The sequence below is a fragment of the Sciurus vulgaris genome, assembly GCF_902686455.1.
Source record: "Sciurus vulgaris genome assembly, chromosome: 16".
NCBI lineage: Eukaryota > Metazoa > Chordata > Mammalia > Rodentia > Sciuridae > Sciurus > Sciurus vulgaris.
The window spans coordinates 59,903,403-59,926,457 of NC_136477.1; the positions used below are offsets into that span (position 1 = coordinate 59,903,403).

General features: G+C 44.5%; 1 protein-coding gene across 5 annotated transcripts in view; it reads right to left on the reverse strand.

Annotated features, from left to right (window-relative positions):
• The window catches only part of ADAMTS9 (ADAM metallopeptidase with thrombospondin type 1 motif 9), a 174,978-nt gene that overhangs the window by 71,980 nt on the left and 79,943 nt on the right, over positions 1–23,055 (reverse strand). For 4 of the 5 annotated variants that reach the window (XM_079114348.1, XM_079114347.1, XM_079114346.1 and 1 more), the window contains 7 exons: positions 22,702–22,863; positions 16,811–16,930; positions 15,660–15,764; positions 15,371–15,538; positions 13,622–13,891; positions 8,148–8,309; positions 5,312–5,488 (listed from right to left, as the gene is read on the reverse strand). In XM_079114348.1, the coding sequence (XP_078970474.1) occupies positions 5,312–5,488; positions 8,148–8,309; positions 13,622–13,891; positions 15,371–15,538; positions 15,660–15,764; positions 16,811–16,930; positions 22,702–22,863 (1,164 nt within the window). The remainder of the gene's footprint in view (positions 1–5,311; positions 5,489–8,147; positions 8,310–13,621; positions 13,892–15,370; positions 15,539–15,659; positions 15,765–16,810; positions 16,931–22,701; positions 22,864–23,055) is intronic. The other variant, XM_079114349.1, reaches the window with a different exon arrangement.

The following is a 23,055-nucleotide window of genomic DNA, read 5'->3' on the forward strand; positions in this document are numbered from 1 at the left end:
TTAGGTGACATTTGAGTTCCACTGAACATTAACAGGAGCATCAAGTGCACACACCTGTCATCCCAGCAGCTCGGGAGGCTGAGGCAGGAGGATCCTGAGTTCAAAACCAGCCTCAGTAACTTAAGGAGGCCCTAAACAATTCACTGAGACCCTGTCTCTAAATAAAATATAAAAATGGTTGGGGATGTGGCTCAGTGGTTAAGTGCCCTTGGGTTCAATCCTTGGTACACTCTCAACAAAAAATAAAGTTCCTTCTGAAATCAAGCCTTTTTGTCCCCACCGAAATAGAATTAAATGATTAACAGTCAATGCACTGACATGAGGTCTTATCATCAAAGTAGATCATCACATAATCTAGGGGCTTTCGAACGGCACCTCTCCAGGAGACAGCAAGATGGTAGATGTGGTGTGTGTACTTGGCAAGACACATAGCAGATACGCAGTAGAATTTAGCTGCTGTTATTATCCTTTGCCTTTGGAATGCCATTTTGTACCTTAGGAAAAAAATTCTAGCTCATATAGGAACTCCTTTATCTTAGTCTCTTCACCTCAGAGTACCATAGTAAACTATAGGGCAATACAAAGGCTCAATAGGGGAATGAGTTACCCATAGGCCTTTGGGGTCATTTTTAAGGTTTATACATAAATACATATTTTTGCAAAGGGTAGGCTCTCTTGAGACTTCCAAGTTTATTGGGATAGTATTTTTTTTTAATAAGAAATGCTTTCTGAACTGTGCAGTAGGTGAACAAGAAACACAATTGATAAATGTCGTAAAGCCTTTTGCACTTATCTGAACAAACATAAGGTGAGATCAAATTTATGCACATTGTTCACTTTTCCCTGTACCTAGCTTCTCTTATGTGTTCAGAGCAATATCTCCTAACTACCGGGTTTTTTTGGTCTCCTGGCTATGTTTCATCATTATCTACAAATTCAACAAATGGAGCATTCATATTTCATAGCTGAGACTTCAATGAATCAGGACAACCGTATTTGAAAAGAAAAAATACCCAACGAATTGTTAAGCCTCATATATTTTTTTGTTTATGTAACTAAGTATCATTTCCAATTCAGAAATAGTTTTGAAAGCATCCCTTTAAAATACACACTTGAAACTATCCAATTACATAAAGCTTGACACTTGGCTACTCGGATGGGAGGGAAAAGGGTGTGGTGGTACAGGTTCAAGGGAATTTACAAAATTAAAATGTTATCTTTTTAAAAACCGGAAGAAACATATACATTCATTTCTAATTCACACAGCCTACGTGCCTTTACAGTCTGCTGATACACACTGATTTTTAAACATGGTATATAAAATTAAATAACATGGAAAAATAAATATGCTTTATTATATAAACATAGAAATCTGTACTGCTCAAAATATTCAGAAAATGGTAGGCGTGGCTGCTTAAAACTGTTCAGAAAATATGGTAGTGATATTTACAATCTTTATTTTCTTCTAGAGACAGATGTCGTGAGGTGATAAAACACGGATGTCAAACATTGTTCTCTTCCTACCTACAGAAGCTGCAAACTTGCACGTGAAGATGAGGTAGACACAATTCGTTTAAGTTGGCCAGGCAGAAAATAAAAAGCTCATAAATTCTCATTATTAGGGTTGACAAGCATTATTCTAAAGCACCTGAAGCAAGGCTCAGAGAACGTAACGCTTTCAGGTTGGTCACAAAAAACCCAAACAAGCAATTTCTCCTAAGGAGAACCACCGTCTCCAAGTCGATCCGCAAGTAGATACACAGGGCAAAGCAGAGAAAGGCCACAGAACCATCTGGAGACACAGCAGCCCCTAGCAGAACTTGCTACTTTAATTATCTGGATGAGTGAGCTTGCTCTAGATTGCTCGAGATTTTTAGCTGATTTCGGCATTGGCGGGACAGCATTAAGCTCTCTTTGCAATCTGCCCCCCTAGTCGTGGGGAATGTGCATTCAGTACACAAGGTCCGCCTCCTGGCTGCAGGAGCATAGCAAAGGCACAGCAGTTGAAGAACCTTATTTCAAAAATGAACATAACTGAGAGAGAGTCCAAGGACACACATGTGCACACGCACGTATATATACACACATGCACACACACACGTATACATACACACATATATTTGGGTGCTGGGGACTGAACCCAGGGGTGCTTCCCACTGAGCCACATCTCCAGCCCTTCTTATTTTTTATTTAGAGACAGGTTCTCACTAGGTTGCTTAGGTCCTCACTAGGTTGCTGAGGCTGACCTTGAACTTGCAACCCTCCTGCCTCGGCCTCCAGAGTCACCGGGATCATAGGCGTGCACCATGGTGACCAGCTTCCAAGGACATGTTTTCAAAAGGACAGAAAAGGCTCAATCTTTGACGGATGTTTTTCATAATCGCATTTTTTAAATCTGCAATGATGTGAGTCAGAGCCAACCATCTGTCTAAAGTGGGTCCTTGAACTTCAAGTTCACTGAAACTTCATTTTAGAGACCCTGGAAGCCAAGATAACAGGGATTTGGGCTTTCTTGCCTAGATACTGCTCTTTAGTAGAACGCTATCTCCACTGTGACCTTGGCATAGGCTTCCTTTGACCTTGGAGGAAGCTGCCTCGCTCAGTGTAGCTGGTTCTTGACATGACAGCATGTGTGTATGGAAGTCCTTAGGAAGAGAAAGTAACCTGTAGAAATCTTCACTACCCCATCTCTAATAAATCTAAGTTGCCTTCTGTTCAAAGCAACGTATTAGCGCCTCAAATGTACTTTTTATGGTGAACTCCACTGTCGGTTACAATGATTGAGCACCGTAGAAGTGACTTTATGGCTATGAACACATTTACTGAGGTATGCTTAATTCAGAATTACTAAGATGTTGTACACCAAAGCATCCACCATGGAAATAAACAGAAGAGGAAAAAAAAAAAAAAAATCCTACAGAGAGACTCTGAAAGAATGTTCTCTCACATATCTATTTAGGAAAAGTAATATATTACAAATGTATCTTTTTCCAGAAAATGCTTTTGATTTAATTTTTTAAAAAAATCACAATTTAAAAGCCTTGCAGAAGTGGCCTTACTCTTAAGACTGTAGAGGCATTGAAAAAGATATTTAAATAGTGATCACTTTACAAGAGAAGTGTGAAAAATCACATAGCCAGCACAAATAATTTAAATGCACTTGTTCTGTGAGTACCACAGTCTTGGGATTTGGCTCTCTCTCCCTGTTTCCTCCTCTGTGTTTCAGAAAATTGTACACAGGCCCAAGAAGAACTCTATTAAATAAACTTCATGTCTTCAGTTAAAATAACTAGCAGTTCATATTTTATAATATAAGCATGTAAGCTCTTAAAGTATCTATGGGGGTGGGTGGTGATCCTGTTCAGAGAAGAAAAAAAAATGAGCCGTATTGAGAAGACATTCAAGTAAGAGAATTCTGTGGAAATTAGTATCTATGTGCATAAGTGTAGGTGTACGTATGTCTGTACATGTAGAGACACATGCACATAACCCTAGCAAGATGTTTTATAATTCTCCAAGGCTACATCTTTTCCATTTTCCCAAAGAGAGAAAAATACGGAATAATCTAAGGAATCAGAGCATAGGAAGTACAAATTTCTTTTTTTTTTTTTTTCACCCAATCACAGGAATATGCAACAAGGAGTCTCAAGTAACCCTCACTAAGGTTAGGAGATGTTTTTTGGCCAAAATTAGTGACATACTTCCTCTTTTTTTAACCAGGGATTGAACCCAGGGGTGCTCTACCACTGAGCCACATCCCCAGCCTTTTTTATTTTATTTTTAAATTTTGAGACAGGGTCTCATTAAGTTGCTCAGGACCTCACTAAATTGCTGAGACTGGCCTCAAACTTGTGATCCTCCTGCCTCAGCCTCCCAAGTCACCATGCCCAGTCACATAGTTTTTTTTTTTTTTTTTTTAAAGGGCTAGTTGGCTTTTTGAAATGTGACTCTGGTGTTGGTGTTACTACTGATGGAGGTGAAAACAGAATGAGTTCCGGCAGGAAAATTTCATGGAAAATGATATGGAATTGGTGAGGAGGGAAGGTGGACATGTAGGGATGTTCCTGAGGTCATGTCTGGGTGGCTTCAGAGCATGCATCTGGGGAGGGCGCCATAACTTGACACAAAAGTACTCCCAGGGCACCGTACAGGTGATGTTTCTTAAACTCTTGAATACAGCTGAGCTCTACAGTACCAGTGGAGGTACCCTTCTCAATTCTTCTAGATTTCTACCTAACACAAAGTACAGTGGTTCCACAACTATACAGTACAGAGGTTACTGAGCCACTAGTGCAGACACAACCTCAGACATGGAAACCCTTGGTTTCTAGAAACCTCCGGAGGTATCAATCATGTCAATTTGATGAATATGCTCTTCGGCTGGTTTTAGGATTGGTTAAGACTTTTTCTTAGAATCATACTGAACAAAAAGACCTTCTGGAAAGGACTTTATATAACACTAAATTCAGCTTCAGTGCAATTAAGGTATTTATCAGAACATCTGCCCTACTTCTACAAAACAGCCTGATGGCTGTTGATGGCACGAATTGACCTAAGTGTGGCTTTGACACAGTTGAGCCTTCTGTTTGCCAAGAGCTGCCCTAGAAGTCTGCGTAGTATTTACAGTGGCAAACCTGTCTCACCGTGTCAGCTGCTGGCTGAGCAGTTAACCAAGGGTGACTTAGACCAGAGCAAAAAAAGAAAGAAAGAAAGAAAAAAAAAAAAAAATATATATATATATATATATAATGATCTCAAACAGGCTTCCTGTCTGGGCGGAAGAACATTCCAGACACCTTGACAGGCACCAGGTCACTGATTCCACTGTGGGTCATTCATCTTTTCAGAATGATTTCAGTCTATTTTGTGGGCACAGGCTTGGTGACGATTGTGGTTGAGTTGAACCCGAGTCACAGAAAAGCAAATTATAGTCATTGAAGAAGAAAAACCACAGAGGCCTCAATAGGCAGACATCTTCCCCCCAGAGTCAACCCCACCGAAGCCGAGAGAAGGAGAGAATGTCTGCTCATGAGTTGTCGCTATCTATGGACATGGTTCTTCTAGAAAAGGAAGCTACTTCTTGGTACCAGGTCCTGTATGAGGTACATGTATTCTTGTGATGTCACTCTGGCCACACGGCCAAATGTGAATGCCACGGTGCAATGATAAGGAGGGGGTAAGGGTGACAGGCCACTCACAGCACGGTCGCTCGGAAGCCCTCCCAGTGGGATACTGATGTGGCAGAGGACTGCCCCAGAACACCTCGGGATTTGACAGTGCGGGTAACAAACAGGAATAGTTAGGGCCGTACCAAGCTCCAAGCGCCAGTACTCCAGGCGGCATCTTGGGGACAAGCGTGTGTGTTACACTGCTCACGATCTGGAGGCTTATCAAGGATTTCACAGCTCAGATCTGGGAACCGTTCGCCGTTGGACCGCTGACAGGCCACCAGCCGCGTCCGGAGGCCTCCACCACATGGCTTCGTACACTGGAGGGAGGACAGCGGAGACTGCGGTTATTTTGTCTGAATGGCCAGTGACCAATTTTCTTTCCCGTGAGAAATCTGTCTCGGCCACACTCGATGGCAGCATTGGGCAGGGAAGGTCTGACAGGCAGAACCCGGGATCACCTACTGCGCTACCTACAGAGGACCCACGTCCTCCTATCTGGGTGTAGGCGTCTTCACTGGGGGCTTCCCCTATCCCTGTAGGGGATTTGTACCATTACCCCTCAAGGGCAGAGCATAACATTTGCCCCACTAAATATTTGGGGCCACTGAGGTTAAGAGCAGTCCATTAACTTGATCAAAGTTAAACTATGAACAAGCAGCTAAGGTCAACTTCTTGGAGGGACCCAAAACCTAGAAACCAAACCAAACCAAACTATTCAATATTAAATACAGGAGATAATGACTTAGCCAGGTTTCTTTTCTGACAACTTGTTCTTTATTTTATTTTAAAAATATAGTACTGGGAACGGAACCCAGAGGCCCACATACACTAGGCAAGTGCTCTACCCTACACATCCCTGACCCTATCTTCTGGCAACTTCCGCTTCTTTTTTTGGATACCAGGGATTGAACTCAGGGGCACTTAACCACTGAGCCACATCCCCAGCCCTTTTCATTTTTTATTTTGAGATAGGGCCTCCCTAAGTTGCTTAGGGCCTTGCCAAGTTGCTGAGGCTGGCTTTGAACTCACGATCCTCCTGCCTCAGCCTCCCGTTGGGATCGTGGGCATGCACCACCATGCCCAGCTATTTTCTGGCGACTTTTAAGCTGTCACCAACCTCTGGTAATTTTCTAACTCCAATCTCTATAGATCTTTGTGATGCTAAAATATCTTACTCTCTCTGAACTCTTAGTACCATGATGACTTGCCCCTGGGGTGAATGCTGGATAAGGACTGGACTCCTGGGCAGGATTCAAACTTCTAGGCAGGAACAAGTCGTATTTCTTGGACAGTAGTGCTGTGCTCACATCCAGGAACACTGACATTCGGTTTCCCTGCTGTGTCAGAGCCAGATCTCCCACAGAATCTGGAATGATCGGTCCGTGCTGACAGCAAGCATCCCAGCAAATGCGTGTACTTCTGCTGGCGTGGATCCAATTACAGAAGCTTAATCTCAGGTCCCAGAGGACAGAAATTGTGCAAGGAGTTTTGGGAAACCTGCAATCCACAAGGCTCAAAGCCTCCCTCCCCCTTCCTTTCCTTCAGGGACGATCTCCAGAGTGACGTAACTGTCAGTGACAGTCGACCAAAACCCCGGCTGACTGGCTGGGACTACCAGGTTACAGGGATGGAATCCTGAGAGGTGGGCACCATTACAGTCTGGTCAGCCAAGAGCACGGACCAATGAGCCCAGCAAGCTCATTTGTCTTGTTCCTCCTCTTGGCACTGGGGTCTCCCAGGTGTTAACTGTCATTTTTCATTTCATAAATTTTACAGTCCAGACAGAATGGCTCAATGAGCTTTAAGTATGTGCTCTTCCTGTGGATTCAACAGGAGAGAGCTGTATTCTTGGTTAAATACAAAACCAGAAGCATCTGAACCCCACCCTAAAGGACCACGGGGACTCAAACTCCATTTAATAGTAGTACCATGAATGATCATAATTATTCTTAACGTTAACGATGATCGTTATTATGTTACTATAATAGTGGTTAATTGATTGAAGGCAGTGTGCTAGGTACACAGGCCTTGTCCCCATAGGAGAATCATACATGCAATGAAGTTGGGGTATCATTATTCCCATTTACAGATGAGATCGGAAAATTGGGCTAAGTTAGGTTCTTTGCCAAGGTCACAAAGCTGGTAAGAGCCAGAGCCGGGAACTAAGCCCACTCTGGTGTATTCCAAATGTCCCATGTCCCTTTATCAGTCATAGCAGACAACTCTGAAAAGGAGCAGCTGAAGATTTCACTGTCTGCGGAATATAGCTCTTCACTTCTGTGTTTAAGACATGTCCTCTTTGATGGGGGTATCAACACCCATCCATTCGGGCTTCCTGAGGAATTTGGAGTCTTGGGAGACGATAGGACATGGGGAACAAACACCCCAAACTATGAAGAAGATAGGGAGACTTCTATGGACTTAATAAGCCCATGATTGCCATCATTTATCACTTTAAAAACATCAAAACATTCTTTTTTATTTTTTGTACCAGGGATTGAACTCAGGGGGCACTTAACCACTGAGCCACATCCCCAGCCCTTTTTATTTAGAGACAGAGTCTCACTGAGTTGCTTAGGGCCCTGCTAAGTTGCTGAGGCTGGCTTTGAACTCGTGATCCTTCTGCCTCAGCCTCCCGAGCTGCTGGGATCACGGGCGTGCACCATCATGCCCTGCTAAAAGCATCCATTTTTTAAAAGTCATCAGAGATTAGTCAATAAGCAACTTAAACCAGCATTTGTCAACATTCTTTCCTAATCTGCCCCTTGTATGTATTCAAACTTCCTCTTATTGGTAATAAGCGACTTGTTTAAATAGTGCAGCATGAAGCCAGTCTCCTAATGAATCCCGAATCCAGAAGTTTCCACTAGGGCTAGCTCTTGGCCCTTAAAATAATTTACGAACCATGACCCAATTCCATCAGCACTGGCCCTCAGTTTCCTTCAGAGGACACGGGGACAGGTAGTTTGTCCTCACCTCTCCCCAGCTGCCATAAGCCCATTGGGGACAAGGACCGGATTCACAGGCTCTCTGTTCGTCGGGCTTGATTCTCTCCACGCAGTCATTGGCAGTGTATCCGTTTTCGTCCTGACACACCACAACGCGCCGCTGGGCCCCTCCGGCACAGGTACTGGAACACTAACACAGCAGGTGACAAGTTAGTCCTCAGCAGCCCCTCCACTGGAGAGCCAGGGAGCAGCTGGCTGAAACTCAGAGAGAAATGCGACAGTGTTCTCGAGTCACCCACAACCAAGGCAAGGCAACCGGGCACTTCCTGATGTGGGGTAGTGGATGGGCACGGGTATAAACACATCCAAGGTGGCTTCTCTTTCTGACATACTGCAGGGGGCATACCGAGTGACTCCTTTTTTTTTTTTTTGCACCAGGGATTGAACCCAGGGTGCTTAACCACGGAGCCACGTCCCCAGTTCTTTTTTATATTTTATTTAGAGACAGGGTCTCACTGAATTTCTTCGGGACTTGCTAAGTGGCTGAGGCTGGCTTTGACCTCAATCCTCCTGTCTCAGCCTCCTGAGCTCCTCAAACTTCTAAATGAGTCCCCTTTATGGTCCTCCTTTCTCTGCAAGATGGGGTGGGGTGGGTGGAGGAGGGGAGGTGTCCATGGACACCATAGTTTATTTGGAGATTCTTTTAAAAATTTCAAGAGTTTATTTATAACCAACATTTGGCCTCCCTTTCAACACAGAGGTCAAATGACTGGCTTAATGAATCCCCACTTGTTGAAATGAAGCTTCCACGGGAGGCCACTCAGTTCCTGCAAAAGGCTTCGTGGAATGTCCTGGAGATACTGCTTTCTAGAAGGCAAACGCTTCCTATCTCTTCCCTTCCTTCAATGCCTATACTTTAGTGGCTTCTTGGTAGCAAGATATGCTTTATTTATTTATTTATTTATTTATTTTTTACTTCCCCAGAGAACTTACTTGAATTCCATCTTCGGGAACCTCTCTCGGGGCATTTCGGTCTAACACCCTCTCTGGGGGGTCACCGTGTGAGGTGTGCATTTCGCCCGTTTCCCATGCAAGCTTCTCATCGCTCTTTCGTGTATCTACACCTGGAATGTTTTCTCTTTCCACTATTTCCTTATCATCTCAACCTGAGTGTTTGCTCACATCCTTCATTCTACCGCTTCAGTTCTAAAATGGGCTTGCCTACAAAATAACCATCTGGTCCTGGAAGCAATAACATTTCAGGAATTATCCAGTTGCAGACAGCATTTACAAGCTTTTTTTTTTTTTTTTTTTTAAATACCAGGGATTGGGGAACCCAGGGGTGCTCAACCACTGAGCCACATCCCAAGCCCTTTTTATATTTTAATTAGAGACAGGGTCTTGCAAAATTGCTTAGGGCCTCACTAAGTTGCTGAGGCTGGCTTTGAACTCATGGTCCTCCTGCCTCAGCCTCCCGAGCCACTGGGATGACAGGTCTGTGCCACAGCACCAGCTGTGTTTTGAATTTTGAGTTCTCAATTCCAAAGACTGATTTGTGCTTTCTGTCTAACCCTAGCTGGAACCAGTATTATTTCAAAACACACTCAGATATTGCTTCTTTCTGGCCAGCTTCTGCCATGTCCAGAGGTGAATATAGTTTGCTGCTGATTATCTTGGCCTACAGATCAATTTCCCAGCTTATGTTGGTCAGACTATAAGTACTTTCAAATATGTACCCTAACTGGTATCTACACTGTCATTTTATACTGTGTTTGCTTCTTAAATCACAGGACAGGATAAAAGATCTCTAAGTTGTGTTTGAAAAACATGCTGACATGTTTTGATTTATGAAAATCCCACCTCCATTTTCTGAGGGTTCTGGTGTCCTTACTCCTGACCTGAAAATATGCATTTTTTACTTTCAAACAATACATAATAAAATACAAAGACAAATATATATTTTATATATACTGCAAATATCTATACATATATTATATATTTTATATATATATATATATATTATTCATTTATTATTTTTTTGTTACTGGGGATTGAACTCTGGGTGCTTAACCACTGAGCCACATCCCCAGCCCTTTTTAATATTTTATTTAGACAGGGTCTCACTGAGTTGCTTAGGGCCTTGCTAAGTTGCTGAGGCTGGCTTTGAACTCACGATCCTCCTGCCTCAGCCTCCAGAGCTGCTCGGATGACAGGTGTGCACCACTACTCCCGGCTATGCCTTTTTTTTTTTTTTTTAACATATACTTTAAAAAAATCAGTCTGTTTTTGTTCTTCACAAGATCACTAGTACCAGAGATTGAACCCGGGGTGCTTAACCACTGAGCCACATCCCCAGCCGTGTTTTGTATTTTATTTAGAGACAGGGTCTCGCTGAGTTGCTCAGGGCCTTGCTAAATTGCTGAGGCTGGCCTTGAACTGGCTATTTTCCTGAGCCCCGGGGACTACAGATGTCCCACCACAGTACCCTGCCAGAATTTTAATCAGGCAGTGTTTGGGGACCAGAATTTAAAATGTTAGGAAGGGCCTTCCATGCTGCTCATCCGCCTGTAATATATACTTTGGCCCTGGAGTTTTTCCTATGATAGTGACCTTGCTGTCCTTCCTCAATCAAGTCACCTCTGAGCTTTACCTTCCCCATTCAAGTGGTAGGCAGGCTCCGGGAAGGAGGGCTCAGTGTCCCCACTGGAGTCACTACCAAGGCAAAGATGCAGGTACAAGCTCTCCTCCTGGAGGTCAACACAGGGCAGAAAAAAATCACATAGGGCTGGGCTGTGACCTGGTGGTGGAGCGCTTGCTGGCATGTTGAGGCCCTGGGTTCCATCCTCAGTGCCACATATAAATAAATGAATAAAATAAAGGTCCATCAATATCTAAACAAATTTTTTTTTAAAAATCTCATAGTTCAAGGAAAGCTCACATACAGGAGGAAAGAAACAATCATAGGCACCGGGAGGAAAGCAATGGTACCGACTGCTGCAGAAAGCTCCTGTAAGACTCCCTGACTGGTTAGTCTGCCTAGGCACAGAATCAGTCAGCCCTAAGGAACACAGCTGTCCAAACAGCTGTCCCAAATAAGAAGGGCAGGAACGTGTTAAATAAAATAAAGTAAAATAAGATAAATAAAATAAAATGCCCTCCCCTAGAACTACCAACTCATACACGTCTGAGTTCTGAATGTTTTCAACATTCAGAAAAACAACGTGAAACCCTCAGTAATGACTTCCACCATCACCCTCTAATTTCTCAGAACTGAAATTTTTTTTTTTTTTTTTTTGGATAATTTGAACCAAGGAAGGCTTAAATTAGGAAGCAGAGAGGGGACCTAGATGGTCAAGGGGCTGAGCCACCGGTTGTTCTGCATGCAGCCCATGCCTGTGGGACGCAAGCACGCAGGGGCTGAGTAGTATTCACAGGGAGGTGTGTCCAATTCACTGAAACCCAGATACCACTGGTATCTAATTTTTTTTTTTTTTTTTTTTGGTGCCAGTACCAGGGATTGAACCCAGTGGTGCTTAACCACTGAGCCACATCCCCAGCCCTTTTTTCTATTTTATTTAGAGACAGGGTCTCCCTAAGTTGCTTAGGGCCTCGCTAAGTTGCTGAGGCTGACTTTGAACTCACGATCCTCCTGCCTCAGCCTCCTGAGCTGCTGGGATGACAGGCGTGTGTAGCCATGATTGGCTCATCTAATTCTTATAGTACAGAAATAATTAAACACAATTAGCTGTACTAGAAGGAAGCAACTAGTAAACAAAAACGAAGAAGCCCTGAGTGGCTCTGACAACACATCCACCCAGAGTCCCTCCTGAATTCCATACGGTATCCCACGACACAAATTTTTGGGGAAAATTATTTGGTAAAATAATTCAAATTATCCAAATATTAATATTATCACGTACATATTAAATAGTTTTCGAGGCCTTCATAGTTTGAAGGACAATAGTAGTGACTATAATCAAGATCACTGTCCATGTTTCTTAAGTTCACTTTGTGGCAGACTCAGTACTTTGTATCATCTTGTTTGTTGTTATTATTATTAATAGTAGTATTATTATCAGTTTGGTACCAGGAATTGAACCCAGGGGCACTATGCCACTGAGCCACATCCCCAGCCCTTTTTACATTTTATTTAGAGACAGGATCTCACAGAGTTGATCAAGGCCTCGCTAAGGTACTGAGGCTGGCTTTGAACTCGAGATCCTCCTGCCTCAGTCTCCCGCCTCAGCCTCCCGCCTCAGCCTCCTGCATCAGCCTCCCGAGCCACTGAGGTTACAGGGGTGTGCCACTGCCCTGGCTCATCTCATTTAATTTATACAAACCAAATAGAACAGGAATTAATGGTATCCTCATTTTATATTTGAGGACACTGAGGCTCACAGATAAGGGGACCTGTCTCAGCCCCCAAAATTTGAAAATGTAAGTTTTTAGTCAAATGGATATCTTCAGTCTACCTGCACTGCTAATCTTTAGGGGATTATATATGCTCCCCTACCCCAAGCACTGATGTTACCTAACATAAGTATTTCCTCTTTAATCTACTACCAATGATACAGTAACGATGCCACTTTAGATTGTACTCATCTGGAAAATAGCAGAAAGGAAAGCCATTTTGTTTAAGAACTCCCTTTCAAGGTTCATAGCAGCTCAATTCACAATAGCCAAGCTATGGAACCAACCCTAGATGCCTTTCAACAGATGCATGGATTAAAAAAAAAAAAAAAAAAAAAAAAAAAAAAAAAGTGGTATCTATACACAATGGAATATTAGTCAGCCTTAAAAAAGAATGGAATGATGGCATTTGCTGGTAAATGGATGGAACTGGGACTATCATGCTATGTGAAATAAGTCAATCCCCAAAAAGCCAAAGGCTGAATGTTCTCTCTTATATGCGGATGCTAACACACAATAATGGGGTGGGAGAGAAGAGAAGCTCATTGGATTAGACAAAGGGGAATGAAGGGAAGGGAGGGGGATGGGAATAGGAAAGACAGTGGAATGAATGGACGTCACTTTCCTGTGTTCATATGTGAACACACGACCAGTGAAACTGCACACCATGTCCAACCACAAGAATGGGGTCCTAATTAGAATAAGTCACACTCCATGTATGTGTGATGTGTCAAAATACACTCTACTGTCATGCAAATCGAGAAACACCAAATAAGAAAAAAAAAAAAAAAAAAAAAAAAAAGAACTCCCTTTCAGAAAAGGCTCTCTGCTCTTGCTCCAGGTGGGTCTCATTCTGACTTTTGCAATACCTCCCAGAGCCCACCTGCTCCTGTCACCCAGCGGCGACGCCCCCTCCTCCACGCGGTCCCCGCCCCTTTGAGGAGTGTGGGGACCGTCATCAACCCGCCCCCTGCCCCCAGAGTCCAGGGAGCCGCCCATCAACGCCTGGCCGAGGAGATTCCAGACTCCCCCGCCCACACCGACCCCAGGGGGCGTGGCCGCTGGGCCGGGAGGCGGGCCGAGAATACTCACTGCTCCCCAGGGGCCCGTGCGCCACTGGTTCCCGCCCAGCACGTGGGTGCGGCCGGGGCTGGGGCCGCGGGGCCGGTAGTCCTGGTTCTGGGACGGGTGCGGAGCGGAGCCCCGGCCCGGGGTCCGCCGGGGACACGGCGACGCGGCGCAGTCCTGCTCGGCCTCGGGGACCTGATCCGGGTCGCACTCGCTCGGGTCGATGGCGCGGTCACTGTAGTTGACACAGACCACTTGCCGGCTTGCCCTCCCTTGCCCACACGTCACAGAGCACTACGTCGGATGTTCAGAGAGAAAAAGGGTGGTCACCGGCGGCTGGACCGCTCGCCCCTGAACGTCCTGCCCGCGCCCAGCCTATGCTGCCTCGGTGGCTGGGGCCAGGCAGGCTGGGGGTCCTCCCCTCCCCGGTCAGCTTGGTATTAGCCTAGATCCCTGATCCAGCCACTTCTCACAATAGCCACTGCCGCCGTGGCCTGACTTTGAGAAATCGCCTTCCCTTGCCAGGGGCAGTGCCAGGGACGCCTTGCAACTGGGCTGGGGGCCTGGATGCTCCCCGTCTGAGTCTGCTGTCTGCATGTCACCAAACATGACCCTGCAGGGCAGAAGTCACATCACGTGTCCCTCCAGTGACTTCCCAGTTCACTGGGAACAGTAACCAAAGTCCCTCTGCTGACCTCGGAAGCCCTTCTTGGGGTCGCCACTGGTTCCTGACTCGGCGCCTGTCATCTGCCCTCCATGTGCTCTAGCTACCCTGGCCTTAAGGATGCTTTTGAACACGCCCAGATTTCGGGGACTTCACCCCCGTGGGGCCTTTAGTTGCCCAAATAGATGCCCTCATGGCTAACTCACTCCACGGGGGTCCTGCTTACCCTACTGAAAAGCGCGACACCCTGTCTTTAGGCCAGTCCTCTGCTTCCCTGGTTTCCCGTACTCATCCCCACCTGCTGCTACACATTTTGTTATTTGTTCACTGTATGGATTCTCTGTTGGAACATTCTCAAAAAAGGCAGGGACTTTTTTATTCTAGGTTTGCTGCTTTTTCTCTAGTGAGCTTTCACAAATATCTGGTGAGTAGACATGAGGATCTGACAGACAGACGAACTGACAGATGGATGGACTGAAGGATGGATACTGTTTATTGAGGACCTACTTTCTGCAAAGCATTTAACATATATAATCTCAAATAACCCTCACAACCAACTTTAAAAGTAGGTATTCTTTTTGGTCTTAAGAGCAGAAGAAAAATGTGACTTGAAATTGCTCAGGATGACACAACCGGTAAATGACAAGGTGTGAGTTTTTACATCGTTCCATTTGACCCCACCCCTCCAATTTCATATACATATTTTGTTATTTACTGAGCTATAATCTTCATTCCTTATGTTTCCTTTTCACTTAATGATAAGCTATTTCCTGGACTCTGGGGCTTTTTCAGGGCAGAAAGCAATAGTTGCCTGTAGACAAAGGTTCATCTACTTTTATAAAAAAACCCATAGAGTAGTACGTAGACACAAAGGAATATTACTCAGTCATAAAGAAGAATGAAATTATGGCATCTGCTGGCAAATGGATGGAAATGGAGGCTTATTGTGCTATGTGAAATAAGTCAATCCCCCAAAACTGAAGGCTGAATGTTCTCTCTGATATGCGGATGCTCTGAAATCTCACCCACTGATGTCTGGGAGCCCCAACTGCTCCTCCCGCTCCCGGTGCCCCCAATCCCACCCAATGCCTCGAGGTTCACTGGCTTACAGGACTCCAGTCCAGAGCTTTCCACTGCCCGCAGGGTGTCACCGAGCACTCCTCCTTGGCCACAGGTTTAGGCAGGGCAGCGCAGGCGCTGTCGTCGGCCACAGAACCGTCCTCATCCCGGCAACTGACATACCTCATCCGGGTCCCCTTTCCACAGGTGGCCGAGCACTGGGTGGGAAGGAAAGAGTGCAGTCAGGTGACTGATGACGGTCCTTACAGGCAGGAGCCCCCTCCGGTAGCCACGTCAGAGGACACCCGCCTTCCCTGCTTCTCCCAGTCTCTTTCTTACTGGCGTCCAAGATCCAAATCGCCACTGGGTCCTTGGAACACTGTGTGTGCTTCTCCTTGCTTCTGGGGCCACTGGGGGAGGGTGACAAGATGGGAATTCACAGTCCTAGATGTGAAGGGAGAGAAAACCCAGTTAGTTCAAGTCTACATAGACTCAAAGGGTGAATAAGCACAGAGGGGTCAAGAACGCCCTACTCAGCCACAAAGAAGGACGAAATGATGGCACTTGCTGGTGAGTGGATGGAACTGGAGGTTCTCACGCTAAGTGAATTAAGCCAGTCCCCCAAAACCAAAGGCCAAATGCCGTCTCTGATCTGTGGATGCTGATGCACTACATCCAGATGCAAACAATCCCAAGGGCATAGATGATAGTCATGTATTAAAATAATTAGGAAGTGATAAGCTTTAGGTGCTTATCAGCTTTGTTTTTAATATCATATATTTAAATATAGGTTTATATTTCCTATTTTAAAATAATGACTACATTTAACCTCCAAGTTCCTGTAAAATTTACCAGCTGATTCTGGTGAGCTGGTCTAACCTAGTTTCAGCACACACTACCTGAACTCAGGATATTAGTTACTGAATTATTTAAAGATATCATTAAAAAAAAATCTAAGTTCAAGAAAATGAGGTCAACCAATATTTGCCATCTGATAAGAATAAAGTCAGAGCCAGGCACGATGGGGCACGCCTGTAAACCCAGTGACCTGGGAGGCTCAGGCTGGAGGATCACGAGTTCAAAGCCAGCTTCAGCAACTTAGTGAGCAACGCAAAGAGACCCCGTCTCTAAATAAAATATGTAAAAAAGGGCTGGGGATGTGGCTTAGTGGTTAAGTGCCTCTGGGTTCAATCACCAATACTAAAAGTAAATAAATAAATAAAATAAAGTCAGATCTATCTATCTATCTATCTATCTATCTATCTATCTATCTCTCTATCTATCTATCTATCATCTGTCTGTCTCTGGTTATATTCCAAATAACCAGAGAAGGACAAAAGCAATAAAACAAAATATTATACTTTAAACACAAAAAGTAAGTACACCCAGGTAATTTAATCAGCTGGTTGCCTTTCCTACATCCTATGGATGGGGAGCTTTGGCATCTTGACGCCCAAAGTCAGTCACTGAGTTGGACAAGGGGGACTCACCTGGGTATCCGTTGGCTTGGTTGCTGCATTACAGTCGTTGTCATCGACTACAGACATGTAGGTCCCAATGATGCATTTCACTGCCCTTAGCTGGTATCCCTGTCCACAAGTGACACTGCACTGGGGGAAGGAAACAGGACACAATGTTCAGCAAATTTCCCTTCCCCTTACCGTCCCAAACATTCTGCAAGAGAAAAATATTTCCATCACAGTAGGCCAGAAGGCTAGCACCCAAAGCAGTTAGGTAGAAGGGGGAAATCTTGCTCTATACAAATTAGTATCATTTACTGATGATTATAATTATAATTATTGTATCATTAATTATAATGGATCACTGTATTTTACTGATCAACTATTATGTGACACTTGGAATTATTTCTGCCTCCTATTGGAATTGTATTTGTAGGGGTTTGTTACGGTTTGGACACGATATGTCTTCGGGAGACCATGTGGTGAAGGCTCACAGTGTAGTCATGCTCAAAGGTGTGGCTTCTGGGACGTGAGCACCCTGACCTCACGGTGGACTAAGCCACTGAGAGCTAAATGGACAACAGGGAGGTGGTGGGAAGGGTAGGCAGGTGGGGCGTGGTCAGAGGAGGAAGCTCACTGGGGGCGTGGCCTCGGGGACTAGACCTTACCCCTGGCCCTTTGCCGTCTGACTCTTTTCGCTTCTGGCTGTCTTGAGTGGGAGATTTCCCTTCCCTACATCCTCCCGCCATGATGCTCTGCCTCGCCTCAGGCCCAAACTGATGCAGCCACCGGACGACAGGTTGAAACCCTGATCCAAAATAAACCTTTCCTCCTCTAAGTGGTTCTTGTCAGGTACTTTGGTCACAGCAATGTAAAGCTGACCAATGGAAGGTTCCATTCCTTGGCTGTGAACTCCAGGAGGGGGAAGAACCTCCTTCCACACGCCCCCTAGACAGCACTGTAGTTAAAACCAGTACTTCACAGAACCCTGGGGCCTCACTTGGCTTCTGAAAAATCATTCTGAGGAAATAATAGGAGTTTCCCATCATTATTTTTGAACAGCAAGATGCTCGTGGCTATATATACTTATAGATAATAAGATGTTAGAAACCACCTAAAAAAATGCAAGAATCAAAACTACCCTAAGCGTCCATCTCGCCCCAATTAGAATGGCGATTATCAAGAATACAAGCAACAATAGGTGCTGGCGAGGATGTGGGGAGAAAGGTACACTCGTACATTGCTGGTGGGGCTGCAAATTGGTGCAGCCACTCTGGAAAGCAGTATGGAGATTCCTCAGAAAGCTTGGAATGGAACCACCGTTTGACCCAGCTATCACACTCCTCAGCCTATACCCAAAGGACTTAAAATCAGCATACTACAGAGATACTGTAGCTGCTCAATTCACAATAGCCAGATTGTGGAACCAACCTAGATGCTCTTCAATTGATGAATGAGTAAAGAAACTGTGGTATATATACAGAATGGAATATTACTCAGCCACAAAGAAGAATAAAATTATGGCATTTGCAGGCAAATGGATGTAGTTGGAGAATATCATGATAAGTGAGATAAACCAATCCCCAAAACCAAAGGACGAATGATCTCGCTGATAAGCAGATGATGATACATAACAGGATGGGAGAGAGGCAAGAATGGAGGGAGGATGGATTGTATAGAGGAAAAAGAGGGGTGGGAGGGGTGGGGGGAAGGGAAAATAACAGAATGAGACAAACATCACTGCCCTGTGTACATGTATGATTACACAAATGGTGCGACTCTACTTCATGTACAACCAGAGAAACAAGTTATACCCCATTTGTTTACAATGAATCAAAATAAATACATTATTAAAAAAAAGTTAGAGACATCATTGTGTCCAGATAGGAAAGGAAATAAATAAAAGGACAAAATAAATCTAAAAGGCAAACAGATTTTAAAAAGCAGTCTAAGAGGAAGGGGTGATGTCAGAGACATGACAGAGGAAGAGGCTCCAGGGATTAGTCTCTCCACTGAAGCAACGTGAAAAGTAGAAGAATCAACACTTCCGGAACCTGACGTCTCCTGAAAACCTACAGGCACTGGTAAGCATGGCCAGATTTCAGTAAGACAGCATGCTGGCATTTTTTGCTTCCCTGACTCCAATATTACACATTCCTCTCCCACGTGGGAATATTTTCCAAGATAGGTCACATGTCAGGCAACAGAACAAGTCTCAAGACAGTCAAGCAGAAGATAAAACAAAGCATGTCCTCTGACCACAATAGAATCAACAGAAGCACAGCTGCTAGGTCCACAGGTGAGTAGCAATGAGCACGTTTTCAAACAGCCTGCAGGCCAAAGAAGAAATCACCAGCATCATCCGAAAACACGTGGAGGTGAATGGAAATGACACAGAACTGAGATAATATATGAGATTCTGTGAAAGCAGGGCTCACAGGGAGACTGATGGCTGCAAAAGACTCTGTAAGATGAAGAAAAAGGATCTCAAACCAATGACCAAAATGCGTAGCTTCAGAAGGAAGAGACTGAAGAGCAAAGTTAGTCCAAAATTAGGAGAAGAAAGGAAATAATAAAGATTAGAAAGCTGGGTGTGGTGGCCCACGCCTGTGATCCCAGCGGCTCCGGAAGCTGAGGCAGGAGGATCATAGTACAAGGCCAGCCTCAGCAACTTAGTGAGGCCCTAAACAACTCAGCGAGACCCTGTCTCTAAATAAGAACATAAAATAGGGCAGGGATGTGACTCAGTGGTTTGGCACCCCTAGGTTCAATCCCCAGCATCAAAAGAAAGAAAGAAAAACCCATGGCTAACACAGTGGAGAAAGACTGAAAGATCTGCCCTAGGGCAAGGATCATTCGTCCTTTGGTTTTTTGGGATTGGTTTATCTCACTTAACATGATATTCTCCAACTTTATCCATTTGCCTGCAAATGCCGTAATTTTATTCTTCTTTATGGCTGAGTAAGATTCCATTGTATATATACCACAGGTTCTTTATTAATTCATCAATTGAAGGGCAAAAACAGGACAAGATGTCTTCACTTCTGCTAGTCACCACCATACTGGAGGGTCTAGCCAGAGAAATTAGCAAGGAAAAAAAATTAAAGGCATGCAAACTAGAAAGGGTGACGGAAGACTATTTCTATTTTTAGGTATCATCATACTATACACAGGAATCCCAAAGAACCACAGAAAAATTACTATGGCTAATAAATTCAGCAAAGTTGTAGGGCCCAAGGTAAAAGCACAAAAATCAGGTGTGTTTCTAAACACTGGCAATGAGCAATCCAAAAGGGAAATTAAGAAAACAACTGCATTTACAATAACACCCAGGAATAAAACACCTAGGAAATCTTTAACCAAGAATGTGAGACTTCTACACTAAAAACTGCAAAACATTGCTGGAAGAAAGTAAGGAGGCCTAAATAAACGGAAAGACATGTTCATGGGCCAGAAGATTTAGGATTGCTGAATTGTAATCCCATGAAAATCCTAATGATTTTTTTGAAGAAGTAGGAAAGTTGAGCCTTCATTTCATATGAAGTGGCAAGAGATCCCAAATAGCCAAAATGACATTGAAAAGGAACAAAGTTGAACATTGAAAAAGAACAAACATACTTTCCAATTTCAAACTGGAATTAAAACAGCCATAGCAACTGAGGGGTGAGAAATCAGAGTCCAGAAATAAACCTACACATCTCCATGGCCAAGTGGTTTTGTTTGTTGTTGTTGTTTTAGTACCAGGGATTGAACCCAGGGGGTACTTAACCACTGAGCCACATCCCCAGCCCCTTTTTCTATTTTATTTAGAGACAGGGTCTCACTGAGTTGCTTAGGGTCAAGCTAAGTTGCTGAGGCTGGCTTTGAACTTGCGATCCTCCTGCCTCAGCCTCCCGAGCCACTGGGATGACAGGCGTGTGCCACAGTACCCAGCATATAAATCCATTTCTATCAAAAGTTCAGAACAGGCAGATCCATATGGACAGAATAAAAACTGTTGACTTCCAGGCACTAAAGGAAGAAGGATATAGGGAACAACCCTCTTAATGTGTACAGGCTTTCTTTTGGGGGCTGATAAAAATGTTTTAGAAGTAAATAGAGGCTGCAAAACTGTGTGTGCAAAATTCTGAACACATTAGATGTCACTGATACTTTTTGTTTAAAAAGTTTTTATACTTTTTGTTTAAAAAGTTTTTAATTTTATATTATGAGGTTCACTTTAATTTAAAAAAATAGGAAGAGTGCAAGCCCAAAATTAGTTTTAAAAGCACTACAAGAAAAGCATAAACATAGCTGGGTGCAGTGGCACACGCCTGTAATCCCAGCGGCTCTGTAATCCCAGCGGCTCGGGAGGCTGAGGCAGGAGGATCAAAAGTTCAAAGCCAGCCTCAGCACTTAGCGAGACTCTAGGCAACTCAGGGAGACCCTGTCTCTAAATAAAATATAAAAAGGGGCTGGGGATGTGGCTCAGTGGTTAAGCACCCCTGAGTTCAATCCCTGGTATCAAAAAGAAAGAAAGAAAGAAAAGAAAAGAAAATCATGAACCAGTGATCTCTGCACTGCATAGCTAGGAGTGTGTTTGGTTTTCTTCTTTTAGTTCAATGACTTTCTCTGCTTCTTTTTGGGGTACAAGGGATGGAACCCAGGTCCTTGTGCATGCTACGCAAGCACTCTACCATTGAGCTACATCCCCAGCCCTTGCTAAATTACATTTTGTAAAATTTCTCTTCTTGACTTATGATTCTTAAATAATATCTTTAATAACTGTTTCCCTGAATTGAATAATCAGACAAAGGAAAAGCAAATTCGGATAGAAGATGAGCTAGGAATGGTCTGATGTAAGATGTGGACCAAAAAAAAAAAAAAAAAAAAAAAAAATAGGCCTGTCAGTTTTAGTAGATGTTATATTCAGATCTTGGCAGTGACCCTGAGGTGGGTTTTCTTTCTCTTGTTGTTCCCTAAAAGTTATGCAGATACAGACAAAAAAAAAAAAAAAAGAAAAGAAAAAAGAAGAAGGCAAGCTTCTCTTTCCACTTATTCGGCATGATGAGCCACTGATGTCCTGAAGTAGGAGAGATGCAGAAGAGTGTCAATCAATACGGACCGCAGACATTGCAAGAAGGCACTATTGCAATGTAATATTTCAAGAATAAAGTTCCCCCTGGTTGGTTGCAGGCAAATTTGGAAATGAAGACTAAAGGACAGAAGGAGCCGTGGCTGGTCAGGGTGCAGGAAAAGTCATTCTTCAAGACATTATGTAAGTGACAGCCCGCAGCTGCGATCCTTCTCCTGGGAACTCGGAGTCCTGCTTCAACAGCAGCGCAGAATGTTTGCTTCTATATTAGGAAGGACTGAATTCCAGGAGTAAATGCAAGCTCCGGGGAGACTCTCACTCTCTCCTTTAAGAAAGGCTGAGGTTAAGTCCTCCAGACCAAGAGGACTCAGAAAAGATGCTTTCCAAGCCTGGTGACTCTGTGCCCTTTGCTCTAATTAATTATGTTGGAGGGGCCTGACTTGTTTATGAGAGGTGAGCTTTGGAATGGTGACATTGGGAGCCAAAATAGCCCTTTCAAATCCCAGTCCAGACCCTCCTGCCAAAGGCTCTGGCAGGGGATCACACTCTGTAACAGACCCACAGAGGCACGCGAGAAGATAACATCAGCCAGACTGCAGTCTGTTGTGAATTTGTTGAAATGCGCGCATGCGGTTTAAGCCAAAGGGCGAAAACGTGCACGTGGGTCTGCAGACGGGGTCCTGAGCTCCAGGAGCGGAAGCAGCAACCCAACCCTGGGCACGGTGGGGGGGGAGGGGGGATCCACACAGCCCAGCGGTTAATCCCGCCACCACTGGAATGTCCCTGTGCAAGCCCTCTCCAGATAAGAAGGAAAGAATGTAGTTAAGAATCTTATCACTTCAAATACCTGTCCCCAGGGACCCGCCTGCCAGGACGCACATTCCGGCTGCTGACAAGTTTGCGTGGAGGCTGGCTTGGCCTCCGGGTCACAGAGTCTGTCGTTTAATCGATCTTCAAACTGACACCAGACCTGGCGATGCTTATGCCCTTTGCCACAGGTGACCAAGCACTGTAATAAAAAGCAGAGGCAGGCAGAGGCGTTTCTGATCAATGCGCTGTGGCTTGGTGTGTGGGTGAGTGGGGGGATTCATGAGCAGGAACAGGTGTGCCAGTCCCCATGCTGTCTGAATGCACCAAGAGAGCTCTTCCCCCCCCCCCATCCTCTTCCTCCTCCTCCTCCTGCCTCTCTCCTTTCTGTAGT